At 50.7% G+C, this 21125-nt stretch overlaps 2 protein-coding genes across 2 annotated transcripts; one reads left to right on the forward strand and one right to left on the reverse strand.

The window, feature by feature from the left end:
- The first annotated feature begins 1526 nt into the window (after positions 1–1526).
- On the forward strand, positions 1527–16239 carry LOC108864834 (fibroblast growth factor branchless). Its single transcript, XM_029112661.1, has 3 exons — positions 1527–2118; positions 12902–13005; positions 16027–16239. Exons 1-3 carry the CDS (start codon positions 1527–1529, stop codon positions 16237–16239), a joined length of 909 nt encoding a protein of 302 aa, XP_028968494.1.
- Positions 16240–18156: 1917 nt separating this feature from the next.
- Positions 18157–21009, reverse strand: Nup50 (nuclear pore complex protein Nup50). Its single transcript, XM_003747526.2, has 4 exons — positions 20766–21009; positions 19995–20140; positions 18957–19860; positions 18157–18852 (listed from the first exon to the last, which is right to left on the reverse strand). Exons 1-4 carry the CDS (start codon positions 20920–20922, stop codon positions 18659–18661), a joined length of 1401 nt encoding a protein of 466 aa, XP_003747574.1. The 5' UTR covers positions 20923–21009; the 3' UTR covers positions 18157–18658.
- Between the last annotated feature and the right edge of the window lie 116 nt (positions 21010–21125).

Genomic DNA, 21125 nt, shown 5'->3' on the forward strand with positions numbered 1-21125 from the left:
CGCGTGTTCCGAGATCGGGACAGCTTCGACAGCACGTGCCTTGAAGTTGCTCAAAATTATCCTATATTTGGGGGGCCAGAACTAATAACAAAAGATCATCCGAGCTCCGAAGCGGCTCTAGACTACAACCTCGAGTCAGCGAGTCTGTCAATGACCCGGGACTGGGACTCGGGCCCGGATTTCCGCCTATGTCTCATCGAGTCGCGAGAGCGTGAAATCGCCCGCGGACCGTGATGGACTTTCTGGTTCTTTCAAAGGTTTACGAAGCATCCTGGGGTTGTACCACAAATGCTGGAGACGAGGCACAATGAGCCCAGAAGGCGGCTTCGAGCGTCTGGCTGCACTGACCGAGGAGAATGACTTCCAGGAGAATATTCGAACCCCTCTCTGACCCGAATATCACATGCCCATTGTGTGAGGAAGCACTGGTTGATGGAGAAGCGCTGTGCGATATATTCGGCACTCGCGGTGGGATCCGTCCAGCGGCCTCAGCCAATGGAATGCTGTTCGCCGGCGATACTGAAATTGCCGTGAGTCTCGAAGAATTTCGGGAGAATTTCCCGCGTCTCGCTTTGGTATTCCGGATACAACTTCGGCGCCGTGAGCCGCTCGAGTCGTGCAAGTTCCAGTCATGTTCACCCGTCTGAGGTCGAGGGACATGTTGTCGCCTCACTCGGCTGACACGGGAGCGCTTGTTGTCGGGACTCTTACAACGGGGGTCGAGGTCCACCATTCTTGAAATACAGAACAAATCGGATAAACATTCTCAACATTCCCCCAGTGAAGATAGAAACGCTTGATATTTTTCGGAAGAAATTCAATACCTCAAGATCCACAATCGTCACAGAGCGACTGAAAGGATCTCGCCGGTCACCGGCGACCTTTCTGTAGGTTTCCAAGACACGTAGAAACCTTGAATTCAATCGAATTCGGATTCCGTTCGTAAAAGTGAACGACAGCGATGACCTCGCGACAGACATTTCTGGAATGGCAGCCTTGAGCCAATCAGGTAATTGACCGGTTGATTGAGGCGGAGGAGCGCGTGTTCAGGAGCACGGAAATACTATACATGGATGAGCTCTTAATAGGTAGATCTGTCCGGTTCAGGAACGAAGCCAAGAGACCGCGCGCAGGGTATCGTCGTGCTCTAGGACTGCTCGTCCGGCTATCTCTCACGCTTGCCACCGCGGAAAGGGAAAACGTCGAGAGAGAGACGTCAAAGGGGAGGGCGCGAGCACATGGGTAACCGGCGGGTGAAGATCAGAAGAAGAATCCGGTACGCCGGTCGAAGGTGATTGTTCGAGTCTCGATCTACTCATGATTATCGCTCGGTTGTTCATTTATCAAATGTGCGTCAAGGCACGGACGGTGAATCGCGACGATAGACAGTGTTACTCGAGCGTCGCATTTTGATAGTTCCAAGTGAGCCCTCAGTCAGAGAAACTGGAAGTGAACGGGGCTGCACGTCGCGAGACCTAGGTGAAGAGGCAAAACCCCCGGGTTCGGATCACGTTGGCCAACGGGAAATGCAACAAGACGGCCTCCCGCAGACTTGTGGTCATTTTTGCAGCCGGGCTGGTCCTGGCTCTCTTCGGAGGGGGGCCTGCGCTGCCCCTGTAAAACCCAACCACCACCACCGCCACTCTGAGGTTCCATCTTCAAACGAACTAGAAAACGAAAATAGACAACTCCGGGATTTCCAAGCGGAACAAGTCGTTTTGGACGGGTCTCAGGACGACAGTTCGGAAGAAGACGACTCACTGTCCCCGGAAGAGCTCGAGAACGTGGAAGATTACCCCGCCGATGAAGCGAGCACTGAGTCCTTACGACCGATTCACGAGCGGCGAGATCACCGCAAGGAACATCAGCGGGAAAGCCAGTCACAGCACGGGAAAGCGAAAATCGCATCAAAAGAGAATCCGAGGAAGAAGAAAATGATCCTACCCACCCCGCATCCGATCCGTGTCCGACACCAGCACCAGCATGCCCCGTCGTCTGGCCATACTTCAAAATTGGGTCGATTCCTACAACTTTACTCGAAGAATGGATACAATCTCAAAATAACAGCCAATGGAACCGTCGAGGGAACAAGTGAGGTCCGCAGTGATCTCGGTGAGTGTACGTAGTTTTTGTAGTTTTGATAAAGTGCGAGCCTCGTTACGACGAAATCCTAGACGATGAAAAACTCGGTACATGAGGATTCTCTAGCTGACCCCTCGACCATAGTCACACAGTAACAAATCCGAATGACTCTCCTTCAGAGAAGCATCATTGTGCACAATTCTGATCCCCAAAGGGTTCCGAACTGAATGTCGACCTCGCTGTGCCTAATCACCCGCTAATTTTGCGAGACTGAGCTCGATCGAAGATGTTTCCAAAGGTCTATAGACCCGCCATTTTCCCCTAATTCCGGGAGCGAGAACGAAAAGGGCGTATCGCCACTACCAAGGGGTGTCGCTGACCCTAGATAGTTGTTTGCGTTTCCGCATTCTCTGCCAGAGCAGGACTCAGCTCTCGGCTCCCGATGCCCCATGTACGGGTATGGGTGAATGTCCGTATGCTTTCCGAGAGTCCGCCGAATTCCTACAACAGCTATCACGACGCCCTGTGTCAGCTACAACACCCGGCAGAACATTCGCTCTCCGGATCCCGATCCAATCGGGAAAACTCGCGGACTCCAATGAGGACCGCGAGTTGCGACGGCTTCCGGCGCAGCAAGACGCTTGGACTGGTTCTCGTGAACGGTGACTTCGAGCGAGCTCTCTAGTAGAAAGCGTGGCATCGCGTTCCACGTGCGGCTTCCATGAGCCTTCCCTCAGACGGGGGACGGATATATATGCAGGCGATTCGGCCAGAAATTTGTTGTAATCTATCTCAGACGTGGTATCAAGTCTCTAAACGAGCATAAACTTAAGATTTAGAAGCATAGGGAAACTCGGAGAATTCCGTGGTAGAGCTCTCCGGTCTTCTATTCATTAGTGTCCAGACCTCATCGCCAGCCACTTCACCCGGCCACAAATCGAGTTCCGAGCTTCTGCTGCTCGTTCATCAACTCCCGATGACTCAAAGAGACGGTGAAGAGTTTCTCAAAATCGATATTGTTTTCCGAATATGTATATGACAGTTCTGAAAGCGCCTCTGCATTCCTCCGTATAACTAGTTTAGGCTGTCAGGGCGGAAGCTCTCAAGCATCGCCCATTATAGGCTTCGTGCGATCCCGGAGAGAAATCGTCCCGCCACGTCGCTGGACTCGCTCGACGAACGAATCGGCTCGATGGTTTCTCTTTGAATATTCCTCCGGTGTCGGATCTCCGAAACGCGATTTGATTTGTAGCTGTCAAAATGCAGAAACGAGTGGTTTTCTGGTTCCTTATCGCAGTTCGATGGATTCCTCGACCACGCGATCTCGTTGAATGAGTCCCGCCGAAACACTGCCAAACAGCCCAGTCGGACCTCCGACGCGATTAAGCCACCGGTTACTTCGCATCTAGCCGAACGGATAAGGCCGACATTGATTCCGGAAAATGATGCCGAGCTTTGGCTCATACCGGAATGTCGGGGTATCCAGCCCGGCGCATTCTCACTTCTTTTCGGCTGCAATTATTTATGATACCGGACTCGGTACCGGGACTCGTTGCAGCCATCAAATCGCTCCCGAATCTTCAACCGGTGCTAATGGGCACGTCCAAGACTCACCTTGATTACGCTTCTCAGCAGAGCTTTATTAGCATCAGTCGTCTCGGGGTTTACCGAGTGTATTCCTAATGAAAGACTGAGGTCCTCGCGGCAGCCGATCGTCGAGTCCGAGCGGTGACAATGCCTACTCAGATTGCGCAGCGTTCCTGCGGCACACCTACTATGAATGAAAAATTCTACTAGTAGGAAGCGAAGGTAAAACTCTCTCTGTCAGAACGAAGCGTACCTTGAACTCTGGCGCCTCGTGCGCGACTCACTGTTTGTTTCTCGGGTCTTCACAAAAGAGCAATATCCACGGGGAGAAACTGTGTGTAATGAATAAAAAGACGCGGCAATCTCGAGTGCCCCGCTAGTTTCACCGAGAAGAATCACTCAGACGTACAAAGAGGGCTAATCGAGTTCAGCTTCATGGCATTCGCTTGTTCGCCCCGTCAGTCTTCCGTTTGTTCATCAGCTCACCGATGTAGGATCGAGTGTTGTTTTTTGTAGATCTCGAGTAGACTCAAAGAGACGCATTTGGAATTTTTCAAGAAAACCGACAAGAACAGCTCTACCTGCTGAGAGTTTGGAACTCGCTGCAGAGTTCAAGACCGATCTACGATGCGATGTAAAAGACCGACAAAACTAATTTGAAGAGCTCTTGAAGGCAGACACGGGCGCTTCCAGACACAAATATTTATAAGACCCCTCGAACGCTCTTCTGAGGGAACTCGTCCTCCTAGAGTAGTCTCGAATATTGTTAGCTCACACAACCGTGGATGCAACTTGGCGACTGAATGCGACTGGATGCGACTTGGCGACCGGATCCATATGGTCGATGGATAAGATACACATTGAGGGGAACAGGGTATAAGAGTCTTTTCGGCATCGATACGCGCTCTGACAGGGTCATCGAGCCCAGAAGCATCTCTCGGTTAGAATTGGATCGGAACACGACTTGAATAAGACCGGGAAATCCGAAATCCCCCGTCGTCGACCGAGCAATCGAGGACCATTTGAGAGCCTCGCATCAAAACTGGAAGCCGTTTGATCCGGTCCTCTGGGAAGCGCTGTCAAATTATTTCGATCGATTCGACGACAGGTTCACTTGAATAAGCACGAACAATTCGCATTTTCAAAATCTGCCTCGGATTCTCTCGGCGGATCTCGGCGCAGGAGTCCAGCCATCGTTTCGAGAGGTGGCTCGGATCGTTCAATAGCTCAACGATGTTCTTTCAGCGTGGAGGTGAGCTACGAGCGCAATGTCATGTCGTGCGCGAGCTCGCGGATTCTCCAAGGCTCAGAGATTGAAAGCGTCGCGAAGGTTGAACGCTATGGAAATCGCAAGCGTTCCCTGATCTTAGGCGGCGTTCCTGACTTCTGTGTCAGGGCTGCACTCGCATGAGGTGGAGAAACCCAGAAGCGACGGTGTCGATCGATTGGTCCACCGATTGGGTCCGCAGAATCTGCCCCTCCCGACGCCACTCAAAACCATTGCTACGACTCGGCGTTAGCGGTCAACCCAACTTCGACTAACTATTGGCACTCCGTCAACTTGACTTGGGTCACGGCTCGCCCCGCTGAGCGGCAAGTGATTTTTCAGTAGTTGCTGCCGGAGTGAATGGGCGAAACAACCGAAGAAGAATTACATCCGCCCCTATGAGGAAGGGGTCCAACACCCACGATCGAGAAGCGGCAGCGGCGGAGAAACATTTTGAGTAGAGCTCACACTTGGCCTCGATTTTTCTTTCAAACGAGCGTGAGTGATACTTCCATTTCTTCTATTTCTCCATGCCTGCGGTTTCCACTCACAAAGCCATCCATAATGAATGGATTTTACACACTGTCAAAAATTTCAGACATTTATACTTCATCCATCGTTTTTCCGCCGTCCGCGGCTCGGCTTGACACGTCGGTTGGGCATCACGAAACGAGTCACTCGAAAAGTAGCATCTCACGGCGATTTCAATTTCCGATTGTTTCGTTGCCGTAAAGTTTAAGAAATCATTAATCAGGCTGTTGTCAGCTGATCCCGTGGGTGAAGCAAGTTCTCTTTGATTTTCACTGCGCACTGGAAGGATTTCAATCGTTTCTCTGTGACAATGTTCCGCTCCCCCGACAGTGCTCCGACGTTACGTAGAACGCCTTTCCGAAACAAAACGGGAAAGACGAGGTCTGAAAATGATAATAACAGCGACATATATTGTCATTTACGCTCGCGTTCGAAGGATCAAGCGATGGCCTCCGTTGTTTTAGAATAAGGGATTCTCTGAAACGTGTTCGCAACGCAATTTTTAGATCAAGACTTCAAAACCTTCCGTGGAGCCTTCGGCATCCGCTGCTGAAATTCTGTGGAGTGAGGTATTCTTCGGAAATCAGACACTGCGGTTTCGCGACTTCCCAGCGACCGAGTGCCATCGGGCAGCATCTGTAACGCTCCCGCAATGACCAGAATTATATCAGAAAAACGAACCCTTCGTCTTCGGTGAAGAGGAGCGTCCCGTTACGACGGATAATTCACCTTCTCAAGACGAAGTATACGGACGTCATCGCAGAAACTGAAAGGGCTAATAACGATTAGAAGTTACAACCTCCCTAGATGCCCTGCTTACCCGCATCGGAGCGGCACTCAAAGAGTTACGAGCCGCTCAAGTGCCACCCGAAAAAAGAACGTTCGTCTCGTGAATGTGCACAATTTGATTGAAGAGCAACAAAAAATCGGTACATTCGAATCGCGTTGAGCCGGCTCTTCGGAAAGAGGGAAAGCCTCGCTCGCGAATCGGGGGAATCCCGATCGCTTCTACGCGGTACAGGCTCTAGAAGAGGGAGGAGCAGCTGTACTGTATTCGTGTCTTAAAAGTGCAAGACATTTGATAACGTCAACGATGATCAAGACCATCGGATCTGCTTCGAGACACTATTGGGCTGCCTGATTGCCGAAGTATCCGTCCCGCGTCTCTGATGGGGAAAAATTACGAGCTCACCCGTGGACTTCTCATGAGCATAGTTTTTTTCCTCCGAATCGGAACCGATCGAGATTAAAGGTTTTCGAAGTTCATCCCTCCGATACTCGACAGCGGGAGAGCCTATCAGACAGGGATATATACAGTCATAGTCCATCAATAAGAAGGCTTCCGGGAGCTTCTGACCCGTAAGTTCTGCATCGAATTTTCTGAAGCCAATCAATAAAGATGACCATATCTTGTGAGTCGCCACAATGCGAGCGATCTTATTACGGCACTCAACGAGAACCTCTCGCGGGGACTCCAATCGGAGCGAATACGAACGTCAAAGCCATGGCCGATGAGTGAAAACTTTCACTCCGTTGCAACGTAGGAGACATCATTCTCAAAGAGAATGACTGCGGAGCCGGGCCGATATCGTACAGAGATGCCCGAGCATCGGTTTTTGTTGCTTGCTAGCACATCGGCTCGACCGCAGGTCGCGATGTAGGAGAGTCTCTGTGTTGAAAGCTCCAGATATCGCCTTCGCCCCCCGTGAAGTCTCCCGTTGAGCGTGAAATTGAAGCTTCACGACTTTAGCTCGGAAAACCTGAACTCCATCAATTGTGAGTGTATCCGGTGAAGCCATCCATCGATTTAGGTTTCTCTCTTCTTTCTTCGTAGAGCGTCTTGGCGACACTATGATTTCAGACGTCGGGGATACCGCGGGAAATACAGCGTAGCTCAGATACCTTTCGGCTGCCAATGCACCTTTTGAGAGGGTCGCTTTTTGATTGCTTCATATCACTCGGATCTATGACCCAAACGCCTGGAATAGCCCGATGAAGACTTAGAGCGACCACGGCATGGTTTGGAAGATTGCCGTTGCTCTGAATCTGGGACTTCAATGAAATATTTTCAGAAAGCACCAGATATTGTGGGCGTTCCCTGGGACGATTCGTTGTGAAAATCGTTTTGATTGGGTCGCGCATTCATTGCTCGCCTCTCGATCGTTCCGGCTCGACTGTCTCGAACTTGTTTGTGTTTTTCATCGAGGGATTGATATTTCGCCGTCGATACGTTCGAGGCTCTCAGGTTCGATCTTTCCCCAAAGGCTGAGGCAATGCCGAGAGGTCGCTGGTTCCGAATATCGATTTCCCCAACCTTTCGACAATCCTCCTGAACTTCGGGAAGACATTGTCCTGATGATGAAACAGCGCGAATTTTATTGATGATCCCGAATCGCTTGTATCAGATCAACGGCGGAAGGTTGCCCCTTATCAGTGTAACAAATCGACGGCATTAGAACCATCATCAAGGACTCGCTAGAAATGTTCTTCTTCCTCACGACACGGTGATAACTTTGTCGCTGGCTCGAATGCCGCACTGGAGATTTTCGTCGGGAGCGAACGCATGCCGGAGAAACGTCTCGGGAACTGGCGATACGAGACGATCGTGAGCTGGGGATTTCAGATTTCAGGAGCGACTCTCGAAACAATTGTGGAGGAAAGCGTCATGGATATTTTTTTGCTTTACACCATATCGTCAAAAGTCTTACCCAGCCCCGACTTGGAACCAATGGCACCATTAGTCTCCCTCTGTCACAGGGCGCGGATGAGAGTTACCGTACATGCATGCGAATTCCGCGCCTGGTTGTGGAGGGATTGCAATGTATAGACTCAATAGACTGCGATCCCGGCTCTTGACCAATCGCCCCCTCCTCACGGGGAGCTTCAATAGTTGAATTCAGGGTATAGGAGCGACTATTGGTCGATTGAGCCGAATGTCGCGGAAAGCTCCAGCGATAAATGTGTTTCGCGGTAAATCAGGAGCGTCTTAGTACTCCAGAGGACAACTCTTACTCTTCTTGATGAGGAAGAAAAATTATTGCTGACCGGAACGCTTTATGGCGCCTCAGAGGTGCTCCGGTGGCTTTGTAGTGGCCGCAGGACCTTGACCAGAGCATGGCAATCATTCCATCATTCTGGATGCGACAATTTTCCTATTAAGGATGCAGACGAAATGTCTATCCGCCCTGAGGGAGCTGGTGGGGTGCCGCTTGTTCGCCATGGGAGGACTTAACCTGCTTTTCTATCTCCGAGAAAAAATACGTATTCTCTAAGTAGGCAGCAGCCAGCAGTGTATTCGTTTTCACCGATTCAATGACTGGAAAATCATGGGGAACAGGACAATTTTCAATCGATGCGACGCCCGCCGGCATTCCCCACTCGATTCTGAGATCCTGATTGCTCATCATGTCTCGGTGAGGGGAGTGGAATCGCGGAATTCGGCAGTCAGGGCGATCGGAAAACTCGGTGCCACGATCTGTAGAGTAGATGACTGGAGGGTGGTGTATGTAGTGCGAGGCTGTTTGCTTCCTTATCTAGATCAGTCGATGAGGTTGGTGAACTCGTCATCATCCAGGGCGCATCATCGTTCATTAATCCATCCATCTCTCTGCAGTGATGACCATTTGGCACATCTTCGTTTCCGAGCTGCTCGAGTGCGGTATTAAGGGAATCGAGAAGCGCAAACTTCTCACCCTCTTTCGAATATTTCTGCGAGAGCTCGCTGACACGGCTATGACTGACACGCACGGTGGGCACAGAATCTTGGAGAGCACTCGAGAGCTCAGGAAGAATCGGCTTCACATCTTGGGCGCTCGTCCTGATTCCGGAGACTCTCATCGGAGCTCCATGAGAGGCATTCCTCAACTCACGTGCAACGTGGCAATGCAGTTTTGAGAAAGACGGATAGTTTTAGAATCATAAATATTTTGAGACGTAACCCAGAATTATCAGGATCAAGTCACCACAATTGTGGAATTAAATGGCGGAGCATAGCTTGTAGTGTTCTCGGAGACAGCCGGGGTGTGCATCATCATTTGCCACTCCATTCGCTGCTTCGACGCGGATTCGAAACGTCGTAAGTCCGCTCCCTGGACACGGTTCGGGGTCTAGATAATTCCCGGAGCGTCAATTATGCGCAGATATGCTTTCCACGGGGTACCTACCTACCTACCTACCCACCAACCACAGACTCCATTCACGGGCTTCTCGGGCAAGCAGCATAGCTCATTCATGCGTCATTTATACATATGTACGTACTCCAATGTCTTCCATCCGGGAGGGCACCGAATGATAGGCTGTCGCGGCTGGGAATTTCGATAGGCAAGCGGCAAGCCACGCAAGCTCATTATCGGACAGAAATACAACCCGGAAAATCATTTGAACTACAATAGTACTAATGTTATCGGTAGTCAAAGTTCGGGAAGTTCTGCGATTCGCAATTCGGATCGGGCGGGAAAGCGCTCGGTGAGGAAGCGCTCGTCGAACCGCCACCACAAGCAACTTTACCGCGACTGAGCAGCCGGAGACGTTCGCTTGTTATGTAGTCGATTAACTCTGAATCCTTGACATACTTCACACGGAGTTATTCGAATCTTCTCAAAAGGGCACCTGAAAGATTTATTCGTCCGCGGATATTTGAACGAATCGTTCCCAGAAAGCCTTCTTCTTCGTTCTACCCTCAACGCGGACGAAACGTGCCGCCGGTGCTCCCTGTGACAGTATTGAAAGAGGCTGCACCCTAAGATTGCTGCGGAACCGCAGGCTCAAGCGAGGATAATTTCCCGCTCCGAACCCCGTACGTTCCTTCGATTTCTTCGACTAGTCCCTGGCTGGGGTGATTCGAAGATATCCGATTTGTATTTTTTGCCGACCCGATACTCTTCTGATGATCTCTACGTACCCGGAATCGACGACAGCTGAATAAGGATCGATACTTGTAACTTAACGATTGGGATGATACAGGCGGTCGACGTCGTAAACCGCGACGTATCGGGACGGAATCCATCCCTTCGGATAAAATTGGCGTAGACAACACCGGCAAATATGCTGTGTCCAGTTCGGCGTTTTACTACTAGATGTTCGTATTCAAAGACGCCCGTAAGAGCCGTCGGGATACCGTGCTCTCGGGACGCGATAACGGTACTCGTACACCCTCGGAGAAGGTGCATTTCCGTGAGTTTCGGAGCCAGTAGCATCACGGGGGGGGGGGGCGGGTGAGCGTCAAGTGTCAAGTGAGCTGTTCGTAGTAAAGAGAAAGAGTGCGGGCCGCAGGAGATGTCACCCTAGCAGCAAGGGCAGCAGCGCTCAGCAAGCGCAGCAATTCTCAATCAACCTCATCTCAGACACCTACGAGCCCGAGTCTAATAGGGTACATGCGGAGCCGAAAATATCAGTGGATTATTTATCAATCACACTGAAGAAGAGTCTCCGAACAACGAAAACCTACACAGCGAATTTGCCGTAGACCGACATTTTTCCCCAATCCGTCGGCTGGCTTTCCGTAGAGATACTTCTGGAAGTATTCCGTTGCAGTGAGTCTCCGTTGCAACGGAGCGATTCTGCCGGTGACGCGCGGTTCGTCGTGAGTATATGTTTATTACTGTTTGCCATCAGTTTTGAAGGGGGTGTCCGAGCGCGCTTCCGCAGGAATTCGCTGCGATGCTCTCTTAGGACCTCAGACGGCCGTAGCCGTGAAGTCGAATGGAACGATAGCTTCGACCCTTCCGGGACATAAAATGTCACTGTAAGGGGCCGCTTCCAAAGTAGAAAACATTGGATGCGTCGAAGTTCCCATAAGATTTTTCGGGTCACATATGTATGAATACGCGGAGCATTGATCCGCACTATTTGACTTTGTAAAGGTCGAAACAATCAATCCAACCGCCCGTGGGGCGAAAGATTCGAGTACTCCCCCGAGCAGATTCCTCGATCGAAAGAGTTTTTCTTCTGGATTTCATGGACGACAAGCCAGACGAAAATTAATTCGAGACACAAGCGAGCGATAAAGTGAGTGAAAGCGAACGCTTCGAATGGAGTTCATGTCGTTCGATTTCTGGTGGTATCCCGTCCGTAGATCTATTCGGCCTCTCAAGTTATCTGATCGATGGCTGCCAAGACGATTCGCAGCATTTCACCAGCAACTTCATATTGCGGCGACGGCACCGCACGCTACTCGACGTAATCTTAATGGGCATAAGAGCCATAAGTCGCTCACGCTTTGCTGTTGTCTGGGATGCCTCCCATACCTGCTCGTCCGTCCGCCCGCCCTTGCTTTCTGTCATTATCAAGCCATAAATGGTTCAGTATGTCGCCACAAGGGGCGTCCGAATCCACAGGGACCCCAGCAGGTTCACTGGAGGATTCCCGACAGGCGGTGGCGTCTTGACGGAGCTGTCCTCAAACAGAATGAGCACCGACGTCGCTCGAAGATCGCCAGCGTGATTTACAGCATTCTATGATAAGCTTGTTTCTTCGGACTTCGTCCGCGGCTCCCGTCAACTACACATACATGTACTACTATATACGCTCACAAGGCGACTGGAAACCGATCACGCACCGAAAATGAACGCGATATTCGTCTTCCGCCAATCAGGTATACGGGATTCCCATCTTGGATTTGGTCTCAGCGTTGTCTTCATCCGCTGTCAGGATTTTTTGGGGTCGTGTAGTGCTGCCTCTGCGCCGAGCGGAATTTCTCTCTTTAGATAATTTTCGTTTTCCGATTAAAGCTGTAATGATTTCAATAGGTGCGAGGTTTAAGTGCGATCTGACCGGTGCTGACATGAAGATCAGCGTTTCCTTGACCGGAGAGTTGCAGAATCGGGCAGAGCAGCTCAGAATCCAGAACTTGTTGGTTTTCTGTGGGAGGAAGATTTTTTTTCAACCAAAGGGGAGCACGTTATTTAATTGCGAATGTATCAAATGCGGGTGATATGCCGCTGGTTTGCCTATCTCATCCTTATCACCCATGCACGCGTCTTCTCTCCACGCTTCCAAATAAACATCGTAAAATGTAACTCTTTCGAACAAAACAAGAGAAGAGGGGATTTCCTAATGCTTCGAATGCTCCGGACCCATATTGGGAGGATTAACGTGCCGTTCATCGTAGCGCTCGGATACCATCTCTGCTTCCTACGACAATGTACATAGATATCGCTTTGAGTCGTTCATGGTTCTCTAGCTGGCGACGCGACGCCGAAGCGTCACAGCCATCGAGCTCAAATCGAGAACCGGGAAATATAGCAAGAGAGCAGCGGATTAAGACATCAATGGACGCAATTCGATCTTGCTCGCTATCAAATGAAGGGCTCGAGTCGATTTCTGATCGAACTCTCACGGCCCCCGGCTCTATCGGGAGGGCCCTCTACACCCATTCACGACGAGTGTCGCTAGGAGAGCTGCTTCGAACTGATAGAAATTTTTGGACTGTTTCAGCAATACTGGAATTGGAACCGGTCGCTCTGCGCCTTTACAGCATAAAAGGAGTGAAAGCGAAGCGGTACTTGTGCATGGACGCAAAAGGTCGACTCATCGGCATGGTGAGTAAGAACGTTGTATTATACACCATTTTGCTTACGGGTGCTACGACGTCTTATCCGATTCGAGCTCGTCCCGGGATCCTCGTGACCTCATGGAATTTTCGACGACGCAAGCACCGGGTCACTCCAGTGGAGCGTCTCAAAATGCTCTTTCGAATCAATGAATGAAAAACAACACGGGGGCTTGTTCTCGCCCAGCTTGTGAGATTGGCTCGTCGCTAATCTTGTTGTGGAGGGGCTTCTCTCGAGAAATCGGGGAAGGTGGGCTCGAGAAGCTCCTCCTTGTTCACATTAGCTCGAGTCGAGCCGAACATCAGCGAAGAGAGTGCTTCATCGCTCCATCTCGCATTCAGCAGCGAGAGCGTCCCGAGCTTACCCTGGATTATATCCGGCTGCGGTCCTTGATTTTCTGTTCCACGCTCCGTTTATTTGTCTCCACTCTATCGATCTCTGGTGGCCCAAGGTTTCACAGGAATCGGATCGATCCAGATTCCTCCGAGCCTTACACCCGAAACTTTGAATCCGAGTAGGCTCGCTATGGAATGTGCGAATGCAAGTCACTTGGATCGCCGTCAGCATTGGATGTTGATACCGAAACGAGCTGTTGATTTTTTGCGGTAAGTGGACTCGGGGAGCTCGAATTCGCGCAACGTCAACGTCTTGGTCGAAAGTGCCCTTGAACTCTCCAACTAGAAGAGGGTCACGCCCGGGAGTGAACTATTTAGCCCGTGTTCCGATCCACCCGTCTCCCGTTGCTGTGGACGTTCGGAGTAGGAACATCTGCATGTTTCGGGTCCTCCTCGAAAGAGGGGTGATTGAAGATTCCGATACCGCCCGATGAATCCAACTTACGTAGAATGAACTTGGGTCGTTTCAGATAGGGATACATTTTCAATGAGGAGCCATCGAGCTCTCGAGTGATCTCTGAAAGGCGAGAGACAAGGAACTCCCCCGCTCTCTCTTTCAGTTCACGTTTAAATAAGATATCTCGAAAAGGGTTTCTCTGGCACGGATCGACGACTCGATTTTGAGGTCACAGTTTCATCAGGGGGCGCGCGAAGGTTCGGGGAATACAGAATCGGCTCCGAGTGCAGGCCGAATCACGGATTACTTGATTGGTTCCTGCCCCTTATGATTCCCCTCCCAGGCTGAATCTGTTGACAATGGATCTCTCGAGGGGAACGAAACCTCCTTAAAAGAGGGAGAAGTGTATTGCGCACGACATTTCGAATACCGGGCGAGCCTCTCTCCAATCCTCGCTCTTGGCCCGGGAAGAGAAAGCGGGAAGTGACGTCACATTCGATATCGGGCTCCGAGCAGAGCACTGACCTGGAGAGCGAATAGGGGTTGAAGATTCACAAAGTGACGCAACGTTATGCGAGGCGGCGTCCGCTGATGGAGCTCTTTGAGCGTAAGAGAGAGCCTTGGCATGGTTGCGTAACTCCGACCTCTTCCGAGGGCCAAATCGACGCTTAGGTCTTTTTCATCGATTGGACGTAGCATTTTCTTCCTTTCTCTCCGAACAAGAGCCCCAAGAGCAAAGTGGAAGTCAGGAACATCAGAGCAAACTTTGGGCAAGAGCCAGTAAGAAACTGTGACAGCAGGAAACCATTCGTCATTCCTGAGTACACATGAAACATAGTGTAGCTGGTGAGAGTGTGGCTCTGTGTTTTCGTTGGCGAGGCGGCGCGGCGTCTGTTCTCAGGGAGACGAAGAAGTTCTCGCTAGTTGATTAACCTCGTTGAAGGTCGCAGGGCCGACTCGGAGTTCAAGGCCCCGAGTACTTGGCGAATACTTGGATTCCTTCGCTCTATGTAGATGCTTCGGCATAGCTGACGTTCCGACGAGATGGGAGGGATTCCTCTATCGCTCGTTTATGTAAGCTCAGAAGATATCGGGGCTTACGGCAGCTTCGGCGGAATCGCTGACTCTGCCTTCAGCATATCTACGAGAGCGTTGCCCCTCTAGCGGACTCAGTCACTCAGATGGCATCGGTCGGCGTTCGACTCGAAGGTGGAATGGCCCTTTATCCTGGTCATTTGAAGCCGGCGAGCTGCTGGATCGCAATGCAGACTACCGCGGTCGATCGGTCAGCGGTGTTTACAGGTTAATTCTACGGCAATGTACAGCCTGGATCACAATATTCTCCCGGCGAACCGCTCCTTTACTCCTGTCGAGAAGACTGAAATTCGTCACAACACCATGGGGAAGGGAGCAATGGGGAAATTCTTTCGGGATGTCATGTCATATCATAAAGGTCTGGGAAGCGGCGATTCGCTGTCGTTGCAAGGGTTCGTTGCTTGCAATTACGGGAACGCTGATGTGGTTCCTCATCGCCAGAAAGCTGTGAAAAAAGTCCCCCATGGAATTTCGGATGGCCTGCACAGGTCTCTCTCATGCGCCACTTCCTCGATGTCCCCTTCAACGAACGAAGGAGTTATGATCATTGACATCTGGGAAACCCCCGCAGAGAGATGTCGCGTCGACACCAAGCTTTCTTCAAATCACAGCTTCCGGAAGCCTCTTCGTGCTAACGGGAACAATTTGCAAGTGAGCGTTGAGACTTGGCGCACATTCGAAAAACCGCCATTTCCGGCGATCTAGTTATAGTCGGAAAGAATCGCTTTCGCTTCGAAGGGCTGGTCTGAGCCTCCTCAACATGCATATTTCGGCGACGCCAATATCGTCTAGAGGGGCTGTGGAGCCCACTCATATTCTCCAAACCATAATCGCCTTTTTTTCGGAACATCCTCATGGAACCTCATAGAGAAGTTCTACCGGACATCTCTCATTGAACTTAGCACATTCTCCCTCTGCGGTTTAATACGACTTTTCTTTCCGAGAAGGGGCGCGATTAGCCGCGGCTGGAAACATATTTTCCTCGACAATCAATCGTTCCTTCTCAGCGCGGTAAAAAATCGTCGTAGTATAATACCTATCCACAACTTTTCCGTCAATAACATTCTTCACAGGGCTTTCAATGACGTTTCGAGTTGACCAACTTCCATTTTCCTGTTCCAGAGGCGGCGCTCGGAAAAGTGTCTCTTTCACGCTTCTCATCGACCGAATGGCTCGTTGACATTTTCGACGCTACGCACCACCTTGCACGGAGCCCCGATACGTTGGTTCGTTGCTATCAATAAGAGAGGTGTGGCGAAACGAGGCCGGAAAGAAACTCATAAAGGAACAAACTTCCTACCGAGAACAGCTTACCGTCACCAGGCGCGGGTTTGAGGGCGAGGAACTTTCTCGAGGCCAAACTGGAGTTCGCGGCCTGAGATCACAGCACGGATACCGAAGGACATGGTGAAGTCGTTCAATCATACTCCCCGCATTCTGTAATTATCAAGCGGAAACTCGGTCGCAGAACAGCGGCTTACTCAATTGGTACATTTCATACGTGAGGTTCCTTGTGGGGAGCAAGGAGCAGACACGGGACACAGGCCGAATGGTCAGCTCCTGGTCGAACGTCCCTCTCCTCGACTCACTCACATCATCGGCCTGCCAGGTTATGTCATGTTTACCGTAACTCCACCTTTCACTTATTTTTCGATGATGCCTCGGCTTCCTCCTCGAGGACGCGATATTGATGGAATATTGAATCGGAGCCGTTCCCGTCGGGCTGCATTTCCCACTTCCGAGAAGCGTAGCGTGAAGCATATGTGTGTGAATAGGTTGTAAAAGCTAAAGAGGATTGAGCTGAAAAGCAATGAATTGAGCGACGACATGTGAAATAGATTAGTAAACTACAAAGGGAGCTTCCCCTTGATTCTGGCTTCCGAAACTCGCGATCGATCGTAGTTTCCTTCGCGAATGACCTAGGCTCTCGCGACGAGCTCCACCATGTGTAATTTCTGGTAAACGATCGCTAGGTAACATCGAGGCTTTTATACTCTATTTATGGGACTTCAGGATCGACTGCTCTCGGTGGCTCTTTCTCCATTGAGTTCGTTGCTATCCTGTCGCTCTCCATACCGAGGGTAGTCAGTCATCCATTTATCTCATGTACAAAGCATTTCCGAGTATTTATTCAGCATTTATCGGAATAGAATCCTGAGTCTTGATGGAATTCTCAACATCCTTCTCGTCTTGTCCATTTATGTATATCGAGGCTCAACCGATGGGGAAGCGATGCGGCCTCGACACGTAATTAACGATTTCTCATACTTCCTCCGGAAATCATCTCCGATGCCCTGTCGAGGGATCGATCAGCGAAATTCAAGCAAAACTCTCCGCCCTCTATGGTCGTGATCGTCAGGATACGGAGTTCGAGTCCTGAAGATGTGCGTCGTTCATCATCGAGTCAAGCAAGGCTGGATGAAGATTTGTTTCCAATAAAAGAGTCAAGCTCCACGATATTCCTGGGTCATCTTTCGATTGGATTCGCGTTCCCGATCCCACACCACAGCAGAGGGTCATCAGTCAGTCATCATACGAGGGTGTTTCTTTGCCGGAGAGTAGACCACTTGGTGGAAAAGGACGAGAAAACGAGCATGCTTACGATCGTTCCGAGTTGGCCCCAGCTCATAATTTCCGAATCCGAACATCTCTTATCAGATTAAAACAGTGAATCCAGGATTCGCATCTATTCACCGCGAAGGATGATCCACGAAAGCTACTCCCGTCGATGCCTGAGGCTCAGGTTTCATTTCGTCCTATCCCGAATATCTCCATCCCGCGAGCTATTCGCATCGAGTCGCCGAAAAAGTTCTGCTTCCCCAGATTCGATGATACCGTATCACAGTAGTGAACTTCGTTTTGAACTCCTTAGCGCTCAGCTAGTCAACAGAGCATGGGTATCTCCAGTACAAGAAGAACGCTGTCTCCTTGCTTCGAGTCGTATCACTCGGGAATAACTCGCCGTTCACGACTGATAAGGCATTCAGATCTATGACTGACCGCATGAACCACCCGAAAAACGGAGACAATATGGCAATGGCGAATGGAAAGCGGACCAACGGAAGAGGGGCAACATTTCCTCATGTAGGAGAGTACATCACGATTCTATCTAGCTAAAAATCGATCGGCTTGCCCGATCATCGAAGGAAAAAACCTTGTGAATGAAGTAGCTTCGACAACATCATTTTATTTTACCCCAATCTATACGAAGTATCTCATCATTCGTGAATGAAACTCTAGTACCCCGGCCATCATACGCATTGGATGTTTCAAGTTGCTCCCATCTTCAACAATATGGTACATTTATTATAAGCCTCTCACACTTACTCCATATACAGTCCATCCCATTCATTCGGTTTTTGAAAATAGCTCCCCTCGTCTAAAAGTCAGGTGGAGGGCCAGGTATTGAGTCCGTTGGGAAATTCCCGACCCGGATCGCGTCTGGAGTGATTCAGTACATGTATGTATAGTGCCGACGCAGCTCAATAAGCGATTAAAACTAGTCTCCACGCAAGAAAATCGTTCAGCCAAATATTGCGAACGAGTCTTCAACCGATCGCTGATGATCTGATCCGCGAGCTCACTCTGCGCTGCACCTTAGGTGATCATCAGGCGGATGTCTGATTGCGCATTTCCAATGATTCCCCCCGCTTGTTCTCCTAATCGACGCGAGCGGAGTCCATCGGAGTCCCCCGTGAACTTGAAAAAATACATACCTTCCCCACATGAGATATTGTTCACCCGAGACGGGCTCTTACGCACTTTCTTTAAACTCTACGAGCTTATCGTGAAGCTCAGCGGCATCTTCTTTGCTTTTCACTTTAATCAAGAACATCGTCGGTGCCGGCGCTTCATCGTCCTGCTTCGGGTTCGGATTTAGCGGCGGATTCGGAACGCAAATGATGGCGACGTTATTGTTCTTCATCCGACTGACTGGCATGTTCTTGTCTGGGGAGAGGGGAAATCGAATTATAATATGGAATAAGAGCCCATGGTCATCGGGACGGATGGCCCGAAGGTCTCGAAGGTTTCAAAATCGAAAAATAACTCACTCAGACGAATATTGAGCAGGATGTTCCCGAGGGTTGTCTGCGCTCGCACGAGCAGCTGATGTCCTCCGCCGTCGAGCGCGATGATGTGCAGGAAGCCTACACCTTTTTCCGCGAAAGCGCCTTTATCGTCGGGCTGTTTCTTCTTGTAGTAGAGTTTCACTTTTTTCGAGTACAGCGATCCCTCGACCTCAACTGGTGCGATTTCCACCTTCGGGGGCTGATCCTCCTCGTCCTCGTGATTCGCTGTCGCCTGTGAAGCACTCGCGGGGGCTTGGATACCTGTCGTGCCAAAACCTTGGAAACCCGAAGTCGGAGTTGTCCCGAGACCGAAACTGAATAACGGGGCCTTAGTCTGCGGATTTCCCGAGGTAGAGGCTGATGTAGGCGGAGCACCGAACGGGAGCGACTTCGCGGCAGGTATGGGGCTCGCAGCCGGGTCCTCGGATTCTCCGTCAGCCTTCCCAGAGGTTGAACTCAAGCCAAAAGAGAACTTCTTGCCTGGGTCCACGGGCTTAGCGAACTGGAACTCCGGCTTGGAATTGTTCTCCGGGCTCGCGGACTTCGGCGTCGTGTCGAAGTTGAACAGCGAAGTTGTTGCATTGCCGCCGAACATGGTCGTTTTACTCGCGCCCTGGGTTTGGAAACTGAATGTTTGTTTCGGGGCTTCGGTCTGTGACTTCGTTGGGCTCGGTTCGGCTATCGAGGTCCCCGCCGGAGTCGGTACGAGAACATTGTTACTGGCTGTCCCGTTGTTGTTATTTTTTCGCTGCCGCTCTTCTTCTTCCTCGGTTAGTCTCTGAAAATGCTTCATGTAATCCTCGAAGCACGGCGTCAGGTTAATATAGGCGCCGTTGCCCATGAGGCGTGTTATACAGTCGAGAATGTCTTTATTCAACTTCGCCACCTGGGTAGGGAAGAGAGAACAAGTCAGTTTCACTGGTGTCGCTTAGTACATCGAGGAATATTGTAGGTATCTGCCCCATCGCAGAAAAGATATCTCTTGTCTCTTATTTCTTATCAACGCTAGCATTTACTCACTTTGCTAAGGTATTCGTCTGATGTTTTGACCCCATTCGAGGGGCTCACCGTGGAATTCGTCATTGATGTTGATTGACCCGGCGGATTCGGTCCACCGTTCCCTAAGAACGAGAATCCGGCAAATGGCGACACCCGCGGCGCTGACGCTGGGATTCAGAATTCAGGATGTGAGTTGTCGTAGTGTGTTTCTCACGTTACATAGTTTAAGCTTACTCATGATTCAGTCCGAAGCGGCGGACTAGAATTGCGCCGGCACTTGCATGAGATCAAAAAGGGGGAAACCGAAAATTGGTACGGAGTGGCCGGAAATGATCTCGGCCAAAAGTTGCTCTATGAGCGACCATTGAGCAGCTAAGCACGTTCTTGAAGACGCACTCGAAAGAGAGTCGATCGGCTGGAAGCTCGACTTGAGAATTCTCGTCCGCAGTTTCTTCTTCCGCGCAAATGAGAAATGAGAGTTCGGAGCCGAGTATGGCTGAACTCGATGCTATGAATTTCGAGGACCGGGACGGGAATGGAGCGGTATCCGTCGATTGGGAAGGGACACGAGTCTCCAATTCCTTTGCTACGGAACACGCAAGGTACCGGTAGCGAGACGAAGTGGTCGCTTCCGAGAGAAGCCTAGAGGCCATGAAACACTACGGCACGTAGAAAATGAAATCAGCCGGATCCGATAGCAGAACCCATGAACGTCGATTTGTATCAAGCGGAGGCAATTGCCAGCTTTTCATTCGCACCAAGCGCGATGTTGAGCTCGAGTCGCCTACCCACCATTGTTGGTTGTTGGCAGAGTTCTTTTCGCTTTCCGGAACGTCCTCCGAGCAAGCACCTCATCTGAAGCTCTCTCGAACTCCCCGGCTTCTTCGGGAGTGTCGTCCTCTTCCAAATCATCCTGCGTTAAAGTTTTTTCCGCACGCCGCTTTGCCATTGTCGAAAACAGAACACGGAGAAAAACACACACACACGCACACGACGACGACGACTGACCGCGATGCAAGCGCTCCTCCTGCCCCTGCTGCTCTCAATCGCTCAATGTGGCGCGAACTCACCTAACTTGTCGCCAGACACAGAGCCCGGCGCCTGCGACTATTGCAAACGAGACGGTCTCTCTCCGGATACGGATTGAAAATC

This window comes from Galendromus occidentalis, unplaced genomic scaffold (assembly GCF_000255335.2).
Source record: "Galendromus occidentalis unplaced genomic scaffold, Mocc_1.1 scf7180000077524, whole genome shotgun sequence".
In the NCBI taxonomy this organism is placed as follows: Eukaryota; Metazoa; Arthropoda; class Arachnida; order Mesostigmata; family Phytoseiidae; genus Galendromus; species Galendromus occidentalis.

What these genes read in the sequence shown, in the direction of transcription:
- LOC108864834 (XM_029112661.1), top strand. Translation starts at nt 1,527, where the DNA reads ATGCAACAAGACGGCCTCCCGCAGACTTGTGGTCATTTTTGCAGCCGG. An exon ending in CCGCAGTGATCTCGGTGAGT is followed by an intron (nt 2,119 to 12,901) that starts GTACGTAGTTTT and finishes GGACTGTTTCAG; the next exon opens with CAATACTGGAATTGGAACCG. An exon ending in AAGGTCGACTCATCGGCATG is followed by an intron (nt 13,006 to 16,026) that starts GTGAGTAAGAAC and finishes TTCCTGTTCCAG; the next exon opens with AGGCGGCGCTCGGAAAAGTG.
- Nup50 (XM_003747526.2), bottom strand. Translation starts at nt 20,922, where the DNA reads ATGGCAAAGCGGCGTGCGGAAAAAACTTTAACGCAGGATGATTTGGAA. An exon ending in TCTGCCAACAACCAACAATG is followed by an intron (nt 20,141 to 20,765) that starts GTGGGTAGGCGA and finishes TCTGAATCCCAG; the next exon opens with CGTCAGCGCCGCGGGTGTCG. An exon ending in CCTGCTCAATATTCGTCTGA is followed by an intron (nt 18,853 to 18,956) that starts GTGAGTTATTTT and finishes CCCTCTCCCCAG; the next exon opens with ACAAGAACATGCCAGTCAGT.